Source organism: Malus sylvestris, chromosome 6 (genome assembly GCF_916048215.2).
Source record: "Malus sylvestris chromosome 6, drMalSylv7.2, whole genome shotgun sequence".
Classification (NCBI taxonomy): Eukaryota; Viridiplantae; Streptophyta; class Magnoliopsida; order Rosales; family Rosaceae; genus Malus; species Malus sylvestris.
This window is the reverse complement of record NC_062265.1, coordinates 1,844,086-1,860,662: the sequence shown is the minus strand read 5'-3', so window position 1 is coordinate 1,860,662 and position 16,577 is coordinate 1,844,086. Positions and strand designations below refer to the sequence as shown.

Genomic DNA, 16,577 nt, shown 5'->3' with positions numbered 1-16,577 from the left:
GGTTTAGACAATGCCCTCTTGTTTATGCGCTATTACGTTGGAAAATATGTAATTACGTAGGGGTGAATCCACTTTGTAGAAAGGTGTGTTAGTTGACACCTTCAAGTTTATAATTTTTTTTATAAAAGAGCGAGCTGCCTTTTTGACAATCTGAGATGTCACTGAAAGCTGATGTCCAGCTGTTCGATAAATTGCCTTTATGGGCACTGAATAGGGTAGCTGCTAGTGCCTTTGCATGCGTAGCTATGAGCATCTTTCCAATATGCTCACTCGGCATATGTTGAAATGCTCACTCAAAAGCTATCGACAACAGTCGACATGACATTATTTATAGTTAGATCATGAACATCTTATTCAGTATAGACATAAGTTATTATTAAGGAATGTCATGAAATTACACAATATTATAACGTTATAATTATTTAGACATAGTAACGCTTGTATTCCAATACGAAAGTTTACCTTTATATTATAGAGTGTGAACGATATAATAACAATATAAAAGTATGATATTATATTTGAACGTGTTTATATTACACTAATAAAATGATACCAATGAATTTTTATTAAATTAACCCAAAAAAGTTAAAAATTAGTTTTCTAAGTTCAAAAACCTGATACGGAAGATTCAGATACTCAATTCGAGATACAAACCTTAATCATATCATTTTTCATTCTATTTAGTTGCCTTGCTGCAGGCGGGAGACTCAGACCAAAATATAAAATTTGGAATCGGTCATTCACTGTAATATTTTACGATGTCAATTAACGAACTTCGTGGCCGAGTCAATGTTACTCATTTAAATGGGACAATAATTTAGTTTATAATAAGATGAAGTTCTCATCCTCCTTTTTGTATCTAAAGCTCAAAGACTTAGAAATTCGGGTCATTGAAGAAAGAGAAAGAAAGATTTAAAGCCATATTTTATGTGAGATGAGTCATAACATGAGCTATTAAGGATTGCATAATTTAAATTAAGTGATACGAAACTCAGAATCCATTGATTCCAGGCACAGAGAAGGAAAAGAATCTCATTTCCTCAGAATATGGTCCAAGGAATTGGTACGGCAATAAAGTTCTCACTACTTGCCTGAATGACCTTTTCTTTATTCTTCTTTATTTATCCCCAAATTAAGGATAATTCTATAAGCAAAGTATAACAAATACCAACGCAAGGAAAAAGGTCAGATCCCATCCAAACCAATGAACATAAAAGGGAAAAGAAAAGGTCAAAAAGGAGACTAACATGTCGGTGGTGTATTTTATATTTATTTGTTTGTTATAAGAAAAATAGAAATAAGTAGTTTAAGCTTTTAAAAGTTTGAGACTCGACTATAATTCATGCAATACATTCACTATATAACGGTTATACATACAATTAAACTGAGATAATACCATATATGACTGTGACATAATAACTATATTGCACAAATGCATGTATTGTAGCTAGTAACTAAAATTTGAAATCCCTAGCGCAATCCAAACTAACTAAATCAAAGAAAAATATAGCAATGGAGGGAATATTATATCCTCGAAGTGAAGTTTATTGACACTGAGCTCGATAATTTTTTCTAAAAAAGGATCAGATAGTGGTCAAGTTACGATAGTTTACCTTTTTTAGAACTAAAAAACACACATGGGTATTTTAACATCTCCAACTATCATCGTTTGATTCACTAACGACGAAAAAGAAAATAGAAGTGATGTTCACTACTTTTTATACCTTTTGTGTTCACGTTTTAGCTGTAAAAAGAAAATTAAATAAAGGAAACGTAATGTACATTCCACGTTTACAGCTAATTTAAACTGTCACTATTGCCTATTAAAGCTAGTGTCAAGCTGGAAGGTGGCATGTTTTATACAATCATTGGAGTGTAGCATAAACATAACTCGTCGAAAAGAGAATTATATAATACACACATATGTCGATGATTGGAGCAATAGTACCTGAATTTAAGTCTAAATGAATTTTTGGTTCTTGAACTGAAAATTTGTAAGTATTGATTTGTGAACATGTTATAATGTTTATCAACGATTCTTTTGCGTAACTATGTTAGAACTATACGTCTCTCTTTTATCCCTTTAAACTACGTATTTTCGATAGGATATTTAACGATGTGACTCAAAAAGACCATTGCCATATATTGTGACAAATTCAATGACCAGTATTCATGAATTTTTAGTTCAAGCATCGAAACTTAAGAACTCTCAAATTCATGTTAATTGAAATCTTATATATTGTAGTCAGTGTCCCCTTATCACAGAGGTAGAAAAATGTTGAGTCATTGCATTACGATGTGAGTTCGAGCTTCATTGACTCCTAATCTGACCAAATCGATCATTTGACCAAAAAAAAAAAATCTTATGGATCAAAGTTGTTTATCAATAAAAAAAATCCTAATGGTCCCAAACCAAATAATAGAAAAAGATCCCTTCGAGTAGAAGCAGGAATGGTATGGTCCCAAACATAATTAACTTTCAAGAATGGCCAAATATTAGTGATAAGAGTCGACCACAAATTCACTTCCTTAAACAACATGTTTCTAATATAAAAAAATATTGTCAAACAAGTTTATGGTTCGTTTGGAAATGGTTTTAAAATAGTTAAAAACGTTTTTTGTGAAAATATTTTTGATACAATTCTTAGTAAAAATGTAAGTGAATCTTGAAAAGAACTTCAATTGCTTTTAGAACTCAAAAATATTTTCTTTAAAAGCACTTTTAGTTAAGTGATAATGGATTATGATTAAGATAGTGTCCAAGTGTTGGATTTCATTCAATGTAAAAAAAATTGGGACATACCTAAGTAAAATCACCTAGGAAAAACTCGGGGAAGAAAAAATACGCTGCTCATGCCACAATACAACCTACATTATTGTCCTCAATTGCTTAATCATGAAAGGTAAAATTTACATAAAATGTGAGATCCATAGATACCCTTATAGACCGGAGAGATTTTTCAATGTGATTGGTACACGAGGTGGTACATCACGTGTCACTAAACAAATTATGGGATATGTGTGCTAAATAGTTAATAACTTAAAAAATAAAATTTCTCACAATTCCTATTAAAACATGTGGTGTACCACTTGTGTTCCCGTCACAACTAAAAATTTCTCTATAGACAAACACCTTGTAGACTCATTCTGCATTTACAAATCTAATTATGTTGTTAATCAAACTTTATATATTAATAAAGAGTAATTTGATTAACCCGTTATAGATTCGAATAGTGTCAAGTGTTCGATTTTTCATTCAATTTAGTAGAAAAATCAGTAACATAATTTGTATGAAAGGCACCGGATAAAAGATATCTAGAACTTTTGGTCGAGTCATATCTGGTGGGAGATCTAAGATCTTCGTCAAACGTATTTGATTATAAACCAGGGTGAGGGAACCAGCGGCGAAGTTATGCCTAAATATTCACCCTAGTCAAAATTTCATATTATTACTTCCCATTCTTAGTTACATCCGCCTAAGTATCACTATGACTAGTATCTTATGAAGTTTATTAGGGGTATTATACATTTTTAAAAGTTTCACTTATAAGTGAGAGTGGTGACGAGTGGCGGATCCAGGAATCTTACCCCAAGGGGTCGCAGTGTAAAAGTTCAAATAAAAATTTAGGATGGAAAAACATATTGAAAATGAAATCATAGTACTTTCATTCATAATTCATAATGGAAACAATATTACAAACTATAATTGTCCACGACGAGGTTTCATATTTTGAAAACGAAGCATTATAGCTTCATTTTCAATACAAGCAAAAATATCTCTCTCAATATAAACAAGCAAACTATCACTCAACCATTGATCTCCCATTTTGTTCCTAAGTGGACCCTTAACAATATTCATGACAGAAAATGCTCTCTCCACTGAAGCAGTTGCAAAACTAAAGACAATGTAATGAGCAAATATACATAATTGAATACTTGATGCATCCTTGTCTCCACCATTTTTTTGCAAGATCACCAATCCCTTCCAATTGAGAGAAATCACTACTGGAACACACATAATGAATATAAATCTCAAGTTGATCTTCAAGTGCCAAACGATCTTCATCCGAAAAGTCTTGAGGATAAAATTGAGCAAGACGAAGTAACTTTGATTTATCAAAAGCTACAAATGAATCTTTCGGACTCAAACATGCCATACAAATAAGCAACTCGGTATTTACCTCATTAAAGCGATCCTCTAACTCCGTAATTTGCTCATCAATGACATAAATAAAGAGCTCCACACGATAATGATGACGATTTGTCTTTATTGGAGCATAACGCCTTGACCTCCCTGGAAGTATAAATGCCTCTTCCATGTTAGGAACATCAATATGATGTTTTTCACAAAAAGAAGATACTTCATCAACCAATGCATCGAACCCATTATTCCTCATCCAATATAGCTTTTCCTTGAATGATTTCACTAAAGCCATTGCATTCACAATTTCTTGATCTTTCCTTTGCAATGCTTGTGACAAATCATTTGTGAGTCCCAATATGACTTTCATCAAGAAAAGGTGAAACACAAACTCAAAACTAAGTATCACTCTCATTAACTTATTTGCTTCAGCCGCACTGTCATTGGGATTATCATCAATAACCATTTGAAGCACATGAACCACGGATGAAAACATAGAAATGATGCTAATCAAGGTACCATAGTGTGAGTTCCATCGTGTGTCACCGGCACGTTTGAGACTTGTTTCTTGATTTAAGCCTCGCCCCGTTATAAGACAATCATTTTCAAAAGCTATCACAAGTTTCGAATGAGTTTTCAGTGTTAAAGTACAAGTTTTTTTTGGATAGAAATAGAATGTGAAGCGTGCAAATTTTGTATAAATTTATTCACCAAGGCATTTTGTCAAACACTTGGTGGGCTTGTTGTCGTCAACTAAACCACGCACATGTCAACATATGTCGACATCGAAGCAATCTGATGAGTGATATTGAGAGAATTTGATGAGTGGTGTCGAGGCAATCTATCGAGATATGCCTAACATACATTACATCTGACACTTGGTAGGCATAAAAGAAACCTCATAAGATCTTCACAAGCATATCTCCCAGACTCTAAATGGTCCTGGAACCACCTTTGTCCCCTTGTACATCCTCCCCTGAGTGAGAGGTCTTAGATCACGGTCAAGGGCGGAACCAAGTGCAAGACTACCTACAAATCAATTATTCCCTAAATTTTTTCATGTATTTTTCATTTTTATTTCAACTATATACAAATACACTAAAATCCGACTGTGAAAATTGAAATGAGGCATATTTTGAAGGGAGTTTTAACGAAAAGTCCACGGTATTGTTCACTTTAACGAAAAACCATATTTTTACACTAAAAAGTCAAACTTGATACTATTCACTTTACCCTTTATTTTGTTCTTATCATTAAAACTCAAAGTTTTCAAATCTTTTTCATTAGTTTTCATTATTTTGAATGGTATGATACATGGATGCCCATACATACAAGAATTTCTCATTAGAAATAATTCCTTAACGTTGTAATAATTGGTTTATTTTATATATATTTGTCTTGTTAAAGCTCGGTAAGCATAGAATGATTGAATGAGTTCTGCTGATAAGATTTAATGTAATCGTCAGAAACGAAAAATGATCCTTAACTTTCCAGCTAGCCAGCCTACTAGCCAAAAATTTCTCTAGCTCTATACCCGTCTACAGTCGACTCTCATAGATAATAAGTTTGATATCAAATTATTATCATTTATCTCATTGTATGACTAACTCAATTATCCACGTCTTTAATATAAATATTTCGTTGTATTAAAAAAATTCAGTTATAAATTTACATTTTGGAGCACATCTCTAACATTATCGTTGAGGGTCAACAACAAATCTCCATATCAAAACATTTGTTTAAGATTTTGTGAAACCGGATATTTTAAACAATGCATGCAAACAGCGTACGTAATAGTTTGGATGCATCTCCGACGAGGGATGGTATTTACCATCCGGTTTTGGAATATTTTGGTCTTGTAAGTTGTGAGTGCATATTTGCCAAAACACCATACTCTTTGATGCTAAAATACCAAACTTCAATAATAACTTCTTCAGAAAAGAAAAAATAATTAAGGTTGACGGTGAATAACACTTGCCTACTCAAAAGATAAATAGGCATTCTTACTTGAAAATGTTCGTTGTTGATTCGTAGAATTTCATGTTTGTGGTTATAGTTGTTCATATTATAAATCACTTTATAAATATCATATTTGCAAAAAAATAATTAATTAAAACTAAAGTGACCAATAAAAACAAATGAATTAAATTGGTAAAAGAATTATGAACAATTTATGCATTTGCTACAATGTAACGACCCGTTCCCAATTTTTACAGTTTATATAATTTTAATAAGTGAATTTACAAAAATACCCTTTGAGGCAAAGACGTTGACTCTTGTTGACTGCCTTGTCATTTCACGTCAGACTCCTTTTCTTAGCATATTCTCGTAGTACTCATCGTTACGAACGCGTGGGCGCAAACAGAACGCAATTTGGAGTTATAACGAAGTAGATATTAACGTTTAAAGTCGGACGCATTTTAGTAAAATAATTATTTCTAGAAAGCTCTTTTTTTAGCTTAATCTGGAAAGCCACTTGTGTGGCCCAGATTTAAAGGCAGAAAGGATAAGCCACTTGTCCCTCTCATATCTCATTCGTACGAACTCCGTTTTGGGTGATTTAGTGTCCATGGAAAGCCCTTGACAAGCCTTACATCTCTGGAGTGTTAGATTTCCAAATTTCTTACCCAAATTCACAAATCGAAGCCACAAAACCCATGGGGGCATCCGACGATTTTATCCTTTTTCCGGTGACTCCAGCGAGTTTCACCTTCGATGATCACCACCAAAAGACTCCTTTCAACCCCAAGAGCAAGGCCCAAGCTTTAGTGGAGGCATCGAAGTTCGTTCTGGTGGCGAATCAACAACTACCCAATTTTATGGGTTTCTAGCAGATTTTCATGAAATTGAGGCTTTTTTAGGCCAAATTGGCCTTAGTCACAGGTATGAAAATTGCTTCAATCATTGAGATCATAAAATTTGGTAATTTTTAGAAATAGTTGAATTTTCTGGCGAGTTGAGGCGACTGACCGCCACCTGCGGCGGCGCGTGGCCAGTGGACCACCAATGCTATTTGTACACTAAATTGATATCCTAATCTCATATTTGATATCCATATGATGTGATTTGAGTGTTGTGAATCTAGTTTGATTAAAGTGCGTTACTTGATAATTATATGAATTGACGATTCGACCGTTGGATCGTCACCAAACTTTGATATGTTATAATACGTAATATTTGAGGATATTAGAAACTTACGGATCTTCCCAAATAGGATATGTAAGTTATATGTTCTATTGATAAGAATTCTAAGACACGATTTGATAATTGTTTTAGGCGTCGATCGTTCGTGACGCCTTGATGTTTGTGCTAGGGAGTTGTAGCGCAGACTCCAGGTGAGTGGGCTTTTGGTTTTCTATATATACGTATATATGTTTTCTATTTTTCCCAGAAATTGTTTTAAATGGATTTACGTTTTTAAATGCCATGTCAATTACATTACATTTTAGTATATGCATTAGTATAGATATGCATATTATTGCATGATGCTGAGGACGACCAGGTAAGCTTCAGGTGAGTACATATTGATGATAGTGATTGCAATATGTATGGTTATGTTTAGATGCATTTAGTGCTCATTATCCTGCACCCCGGTGTTAGTGCTTCACTAGAGGCTTAGTACTTCACCAGAGGTCAGGGCCAGCCTTCACGTGATCGTTCACCTCTCGTACCATACGCTCACCTTGGATCTAAGGCAGGTGTCAGCTTGTCTTACAAACCACATTAGGTGGTTCCGAATCGTAAGTGACATGCGATACTTCGCATAGCCTTCACGTGATCATATCACTTGAACGTATTTATTTACACCCAGCTTGTTGTACATACCACATTAGGTGGTTCCGACTCGTGTGCAGGAATTGGTTAATGAGCTATAGGTTCAGCCATACAGGTCACGCTAGGTGACTCCAGCTGGCATATCATTTTACATTGATTTATTTCACCTGGCTTACTTATTTTATTTCTGAGATACTTGACATGGCATATACTTGGTTTTCACTACTCTCAAGCATGATTTCTATATACATATGTATTATTATTTTTCGAGAAATTATACGAGTTTTACGCTGAGGGGTTATAATGTTTTCAAAAGGTTTTTACTGAAAAATTTATTTTCAGGCCCACTCACCCTTGTTTTTGCGCCCTTCCAGGTTTTAGCTGCCAAAAGTTCGTATCGACGAGGATTCTTGGCAAATCTCAGTATAGGTGGCTACCTCTGAGTGTATGATCCTTATCCACACTACTGTACTTTACTTATGCTCTGACGTCACGTGTGAAATGGGTTCATCTCTGCTTACAGCGCACTCTTGTCTTTAGGTACTTTAGGTTTAAATTTATTCACATTTTCCACAACATTATCCTTTATGGTTTCGTCACCTTCCAGGTGTTGGCCAGCACAACTTGATTCGGAGTCCTAGTGGACATTCCGGGTCAGGGTGTGTCATACAACAAAATGACTAAATGACCTTAATTTTATTTATTTTATGTAGAGATGACCTACAACTACAAGGTGATCATATGAATGTTTTAGTCATAAGCAAAAAGTTTTGTGATTCAAACATGAAAAGTTTTAAATAAGAGTCCATACTTATTGTTAAGTAGTCAAGCATTGTTCATCGACAATGGTGCTTACTGGTGTGGACATATGAAGATTTTCAGCAAAAAATGAGGATAATTGGTGGCAAGTTACGATTATCCACCTCTTATGGCCACATAGAGATTAAGAAAAATTTCACTATGTCTGCAAACACAGTCAAGGAGAATTTTGTTGAAAAGCTTCGCATGAAGATTAATTGATGGAAAGAATAAATTAATATGAAAATTATCAGAAAAGTTGTGATACTCTGACTCATGGCTGTCTTTGAGATTCGGGGGTCATATGCGAAATTTGTAAAATAAGCCCTCCTTAAGATAGTTTTAAGTTTTTTTGAAAAATATGACAATGTATTGATACTAGAAAACATTCACTTAAATCTAAACAAAGCCACTTTGTACTACGGTCTAGTGATATTCCTTTTCACTTGTAAGTAAGAGGTCTTAGATTCAATTATCGTCAAAGGTGAATTTGAACTACATTATTGTTAGCCCATTGTGAGGCTTAACCCACTCTCCTACCCTCTTAATGTAGATACTATCGTTTGTTAAAAAAAAAATCAAAACAAACTTTAGTACTCACTGATTGCATGTTTGCAAATGTCTTTAATGATAAGTAAAAAGAGTTACAAACATAACATTCACTAAATAATCAAAAGCAATTTTATCTTAAACAACCAAACCTGAAAAAAAAAAAAAAAAACTTCAAACCTCTAACTTTAAAGTTTCACTTGAATACATAACATTGTTGTATAATAAAATTAAGAAACTGTCATTTTTAAGGATGCTATTATTAACACTCAAAATATCTCATTGTACTCCAAGTTTTTATATTTAGAAAAAAAAAACTTTTATAAAGAATGCACAATGTAGTTTTAAAACGCTAACAAAATCAATTTTTGGATATAGAATATCATTACATAATGTTAGAGGGCAAAAATTTAGGGGCTCCTTCAAATTTGGGGCCCTGTGAGACTGCACATTTCGCTCCCCTCAACGCCCCCTCTGGTCTGACTTCGTGCCTTTGAGTGGAGGGGGGCTTCAACTCCCCACCGCACCTAGTATTACACTAGTCAATAAAGTAATGCCAACTCTTCTCCACAACACACCAACAAAATTAGAAAATGAGTTCAAGTGTTCGACAATGAAAACACAGCAAAAGGAAATTTATAAAAATTAAACCAGTCAATTTTTTTTTATTTTAAAATTTCAAAATTTTAAATTTAGTGACACACTCCGATCCGGAGGATCCAGGTGTGCTGGCCGTCACGTGGACGTGACGTAACCATAGGTGCGACACGGAAGCGAAACAACCACAAAAGTAAGCAGGAATTCAAACCAAACTCAAACATATCAACCTACGAACATAACCGGACGAGTTATAAAGTAAACACATGAGTTCAAAGCATAGGTTAATTGCAGTCAAGTAGGACTAAAATAAAGATACATCACCCTAAGGTGAGTCCTACATGTCGAGAGTCTGTCAGAAAGCCGGAATAAGACCTCGAGAGCCACCAACCGCTAAACTAGAACATGGAGGGGCGCAAAACAAAATGAGTGGGTCAGTAAAATCAAATAGTTTTCCAAAACAGTTCATTAAAAACAATTTTAACCCCTCGCCGTAAAACCTGTATACTTTCCCAGAAAATAGTATATATACATATATATATATATATACGCAACATCATAACTCAGCATAAAACCATCATCATAATATCTCAGAAATGATATGCCATGCCCAAACTGTAATCAGAATGCATCAATAATAGTCAGGTGAATAATAAATCAACCGGAGACCCTATAATGGTCCTGTACGGCTGATTCTAAAGCTCAACATCCAAACCAACCGGAGTCACCTCGATGACCTGTACAGTTCAACTCTGCACGTTACTCGGAACTACATATAGTAGTCTGTACGATGACAGGTGTATGAATACGCTCTAGTGCTTCTCACATCAATCATCAGCGCGTATAACTAAGGTCACCCACTAGTTGGAATCACATCTAGTGATCTGTACAACTAGCATGTCGGAACCCTCACATAGTCTGTACGACATCCACCTACTTGGATCCAAGACGAGCGTACGGTGTGGTGAATAATAATATAAGCACTATCATCTAGGTGCAGGTTATGAGCTTTCAATGCAATTCAATATAAATAACTCAGCTGAAAAATAAATAAACTCACCTGAGCGTCCACCGCGTCATTTCACATATATATGCATCAATACTCAAGCTAGATATCGCAATAATTTCATGCATGGCAATTAATTTCATAACTTTCATAAAAACGTATTTTCTGGGAAAATAAATGTATATAGGTAAATACGAAATCAAAACTGCCCACTCACTGATAAGTCGACGGGTCGTAACCCCCGTGGCGTCCCTGGATGCGCTCGTCCTCGGGATATGTGTCACCTATATGCGAAACAACTATAAAAACGTTAATTTTAAACACATCACCAATTTTTCGAAATAACTTCTCATACGATGCTCAATTTGGGTATATGAATATACCACATCGACCTACTCGACGTCACGAGCGTCGGGAAATTTTTAGAAATTTTTTTTGTAGGTCTCACGCGCCCCCACGCGCCGCGCGTGGCACGGGTCCATGCGCCCCCCACGCGCATCTCCTTCTTCCTTGGCTCGCCGGACTGGTTTTTCCGGCGGCCGTTTTCCGGCGAGTTTTAAAACTCTTCGTTCTCCTTCGTTTTTCACCCATTTTCTTCGTATTTTATATCAAATTGAAGCCCCAAACATGTAGAATCACGATAGACTAGTTTAAAGCTCTAAAAATCAAGAAATCTCACCGGAAAATTCCCAAGAAATTCGGCCAAAATGGAACCACGTGATCCCGACGTCCAAATCCTTCAAACGAAATACTCCGAGCCTCCTTAGGACTTCACTAAGCTCACTACAAGCTTAGAATTTCCTGAAACACAACATTTTACGTTTGCATGAACAGTGACCAAAAATGGAGGTTCGGGTTTCACGTGATTCCGAAGGTTTCACTTCCTAAAACTAGTACCAATGAACTCAGAACGTCAAAATGATGAAGATGCATACCTTGGTTGCCTCGATCCGTCGAGTTTTTGGAGGATTTGGGTGTGTTCCGTACGTTTTGGGTGAGAGAGAGTGAGAGAGGGTCGTGAGGGAGGAGAGAGAGAGAGCCACAGGTAGGGAGAGAGAGAGAGAGCAGGAGAGTTGTGATGTCCCAAAAACAATCTCCACCCTCAATTTTCTAATTCCCTAATCAACTTAACAAAAAATCAAATCAATAAACCAACTCATCTTATAATTTCTTCCAACACATATGTAATATTAAACCAAATAATGTCACACACCCACGTACCTTAATACCCGTCAAGGGTAATCCCGTCATTTCACATTCCCGTCAAAAGTACCTCCGGGACGGGCTGTGACATTTAGAGTAACACCATCAAGATGTCGGCAAGTTAAACTACGAAAATACAGTCACAAAATAATAAATTAAAATCTACAAATGTTAACCTTTTTTTTTATGATGAGAATAAGTTTCTATAATTTGTGAATAATAACTTAATATATAAATGAGAAGTAATAGTTAGCAAATGGCGATGGCGGTGGTAGCAGCAATTGTAAGAGTGCGTCTTATGGCTATGAAAATGTGGTGATAAGGTGTTGGTGGCAGGGGTGATGGTGGTGGAGGAATGGTGATTGCGATTATGGTGTGGTTTATGGTATGAAAATATGGTAGTGACGATAGTGGTGGGGTTGGTGGCGGTGGCAATATACATGTATAATGTATTAGTACTAAGATTGTGTCACATCTCGACCCGGGCTCCACCACACCCCGGGCTCGACTCTGCCGTAACACAATATTGTCCGCTTTGAGCATCAACCACACCCTCACGATTTTGTTTCTGGAAACTTATGCGAGCAGAATTTCCTAGTGGGTCACCCATCCTGGGAATTCTTTGGCCCCTTTCTTGCTTAACTTCGGAGTTCCTACGGAACCCGAAGCCAATGAGCTCCCAAAAGGCCTTGTGTTATATGGAGGTGAGCATGCGGTCTCGACTCCGCCGTAGCACGATGTTGTCCGCTTTGGGTCCCGACCACGCCTTCACGATTTTGTTTATGGGAACTCATGCGAGCATAACTTCCCAATGTGTTACCCATCCTGGGAATACTCTAGCCCCTTTCTAACTTAACTTTAGAGTTCCTACGGAATTCGAAGCCAGTGAGCTCCCAGAAGGCTTCGTGCTATAAGGAGGTGAACATGTACATATAAGGCATAGAAGATTCACTCCCCTGGGCGATGTGGGATCTAACAATTCACCCCCCTTAGGGGCTCGACGTCCTCGTCAACACACTTTCGGCTAGGGATTGGCTCTGATACCAAATTGTCACATCCTAGTCCCGGCTCTGTCGTAGCACAATATTGTCAGCTTTGAGACCCGACCACACCCTCATGGTTTTGTTTTTGGGAACTCATGTGAGCATAACTTCCCAGTGGGTCACCCATCCTGGGAATGCTCTGGCCCCTTTCTCGCTTAACTTCGAAGTTTTTACGAAACCCGAAGCCAGTGAGCTCCCAAAAGGCATCGTGCTATATGGAGGTGAGCATTTACATATAAGGCATAGATGATCCACTCCCCTGGGCGATGTGGGATCTAACAGGTTGGGCATTTTTAACCACCAAACAAAGAAATCGAGCTAATTAGACTAAGTTTAAGTGAATAGGTTAAACCTTTTTGTTATGGATTTTACAATGTGAGATTACCTGTTTAATCAAACCAAATCAATCATCTAATTTTTTAAATTTTATTTTGGGTTTTAGTTGAGGTTTTTTAATACAAGGTAAAGTTTTGAGGGCTAAACCACCGAAAGAGTAGTGTATCATAGTACAACCACCTAGTCACCTTTTAAAAAAATAAAAAGGAATATGTTATTGCTTGGTGAGAGAAAAAGAAAATAAAAAGCAACAAAGTAAAAGACAAAATTACTTGCTTATCTCCTCAAATTGGAGATTCTGACGCAATGTATGGACATGAATATTTCTAAGGTAAGTCATACTTCTTAAAGCATAAAATAGAAAAGTACATTGAATAAAAAAATAACCAAGGCTTGATTTGCATGTTCCAAATCTAGCTAGGGATACAAACTTAAAAATAAACACTTGAAAGAATGCATTCCTAATTTTGTTTTTTATTTGAAAGAAGACAATGACTTACAAAGAGAACCTAACTATATGATACTAAACTAGTGTACCAAAATGTCGATACCTAAATATATTATATTAAACTAGTGTACTTAAATGTCCGTATCTAAACATAGTATACTAACCCAGTGTACCAAAATGTTCGTACCTAAATATATTGTAATGAATTAGTGGCACATAAGAAAATATGCAAAAACATAAGAGTACCGAAAAATCTCTACGAAAATATTTTCTTATATATAAGATACTCACCATAATGAGAATTAAAATTTATAATATTTTCATAAAATTTAATTTATGAACACTATAAAATTATAAATAAAAAAGAGAGACATTGAATACATATGTTGGCATTTAATAGAGTCTAGGGACTAAAAATAAAAACACCTTATATACAAAACCATTAGTGTGAACACATAATGTGAATAGAGAAAAATGGTGTGCGCTCATCCTTGATTATAAATAGGATAGCAGTTTTGGAAGCTATGGAGCAAGTAAAACACATGAGAAAGAGAGAAGATGGAGGAGAGAAAAAAGAAGAAGAGAGTGATCATACCATTTAACATTGTAACATCACCATCACCATCATCACCATCATCATCATCATCATCATCATCATCATCATCATCATCATCATCAACAACAACAACAACAACAACCACAACAACGACGACAACAACAACAACAACCAATGACAACAACAACAACAACAACAACAACAAGAACAATAACAACAACAATAACAACAACAACAACAACAACAACATCGACAACAAATGGATTTTCAAAGTTTCGAAGGCAACCCTTTCCAAAGACAAGGCAAACCCTGACCTTGAAGAAGATAAGGCAAACTGTGGCCTTAAAGAAGACAAGGTAAACCCTGGCCATGAAGAAGACAAGGCAAACCTTGACCCTGGAGAAGACAAGGCAAACCCTGGCCCTGAAAAAGACAACGCAAACCCTGACCTTGAAAAAGACAAGGCAACATCAACATCAACAACATCAACATCAACATCAACATCAACATCAACGACAACAACAACAACAACCAATGACGGCAACAACAACAACAACAACAAGAACAACAATAACAACAACAATAACAACAACAATAACAACAACAACAACAAAAACATCACCATCGACAACAAAAGGGTTGTCGAAGTTTCAAAGGCAACCCTCTCTGAAGACAAGGTAAACCCTGACCCTGAAGAAGACAAAGCAAACCCTGGCCCTGAAGAAGACAAGGCAAACCCTAACCCTAAAGAAGACAAAGCAAACCCTGGCCCTGAAGAAGACAAGGTAAACCCTGACCTTGGCTCTGAAGAAGACAAGGCAAACCCTGACCCTGAAGAAGACAAGGAAAACCTTGGCCTTGAAGAAGACAAGGCAAACCCTGACCCTGAAGAAGACAACGAAAACCTTGGCCTTGAAGAAGAGAAGACAAAGAAAACCTTGGCCTTCTCTGGCCTCGAATAAGACAATGCAAAGCCGGACCCTGAAGAAAATGATCTCTCTACAACCACTTGGCATTCATGATCATAACTATCACATGATGTTTGTGGGTAACGTCTCTGGAAACCCTCACGAGACTTCACTCGTCCCATTAGGGTCACTTATGGGTTTAAAAGGCTTGTTGCATGCGCTCAATGCAATCGAGTTCCCTGCGAAAGTGGCATTAGTTTTCATCACTAGTTTTTCTTATTTTTAGTTTCTAAGTATTTCAGTTTCACTGTATTGTGTGTGTGTTAAACCAATAAACACTGATCATATAAGCTCTGTGGTTATGTTCTTTATGTAGTAGCTAGTATGTTCAATAAAAGTTGTGTTTCTTGGAAATTCTTGCTTTTAATGACGTCCGTATCACTTTAATTCCACATTCCAGTAGCTTTAAGTACTAATTAAATTAATTAAGAAACTGAGAAGGAACTACAAACTTGCTACTCTATTCTAAATAAGTGAGAAGGGAGGATTGGTACCTTGCATCAACTTAGGGTTCTATCCGGTGGAGGATTAGTATTACAATGCAATCTATTTTCATGCATCTTAAACCAAACAATATGACAGGCCTCAGAAAATTTTGAATATAAAAGTATAAACCTTCCGGAATTGTGTCCGTAGTTTTCAATTTTCCGCAAACTACGTTGTCCAAATTTTTTTTCTTTTCAAATCAACCTAAGGGGTCATAACTCATTAATAACTAACTAGATGAAAATCTTCCTTAGTCAATTTCAAGAACTTCCAATAATTTTAGAACAACGTCTCTAATGGGAGATGTATAAGCATCAACAATGGAAAGATAAATTCTAATTTGAGATGCGAAAATCATATTTACATCACAATATACATTTCTGGAAGATGTAAATATGAGTTGCATTTCCAATGAGAAATGTGCAAGTTTGAGATCTCATTTATTTTTCTTTATTTGATTGGCAGGACCCATCACCAAACGATGTAAAATTAGGTTCTGAATTACATACTCTAGCCAAGGTGAATATTTTACATCTCTCTTTTTTAGATGCTCTACAATGCCTTGAAATTGGCATTTTACATTTCTTGTTGGCCGAAAATCTCTCCGTGGAATGATGTAAAAATTCATCTTCGGCAGAAAATGTAAATATACACTTATTTTACATCTTTAGA

General features: G+C 35.9%; 1 protein-coding gene and 1 long non-coding RNA gene across 5 annotated transcripts; one reads left to right on the top strand and one right to left on the bottom strand.

Annotated features, from left to right (window-relative positions):
• Positions 1-10,860: 10,860 nt before the first annotated feature.
• On the bottom strand, positions 10,861-11,920 carry LOC126627524 (uncharacterized). Of its 2 annotated transcripts, none has more exons than XR_007625034.1 (3): positions 11,801-11,920; positions 11,545-11,666; positions 10,861-11,164 (listed from the first exon to the last, which is right to left on the bottom strand). It is a non-coding gene; the product is annotated as an uncharacterized LOC126627524 (long non-coding RNA). The 2 variants fall into 2 exon arrangements; XR_007625035.1 differs by having other exon boundaries at positions 10,861-11,149.
• Positions 11,921-14,436: 2,516 nt separating this feature from the next.
• Positions 14,437-15,773, top strand: LOC126625347 (uncharacterized). Of its 3 annotated transcripts, none has more exons than XM_050294446.1 (2): positions 14,437-15,113; positions 15,189-15,773. In XM_050294446.1, exons 1-2 carry the CDS (start codon positions 14,454-14,456, stop codon positions 15,411-15,413), a joined length of 885 nt encoding a protein of 294 aa, XP_050150403.1. In that variant the 5' UTR covers positions 14,437-14,453; the 3' UTR covers positions 15,414-15,773. The 3 variants fall into 3 exon arrangements, with proteins under 3 accessions (XP_050150403.1, XP_050150401.1, XP_050150400.1); XM_050294444.1 differs by having other exon boundaries at positions 14,437-15,302; positions 15,389-15,773; XM_050294443.1 differs by having other exon boundaries at positions 14,437-15,302; positions 15,357-15,773.
• The last annotated feature ends 804 nt before the right edge of the window (positions 15,774-16,577 follow it).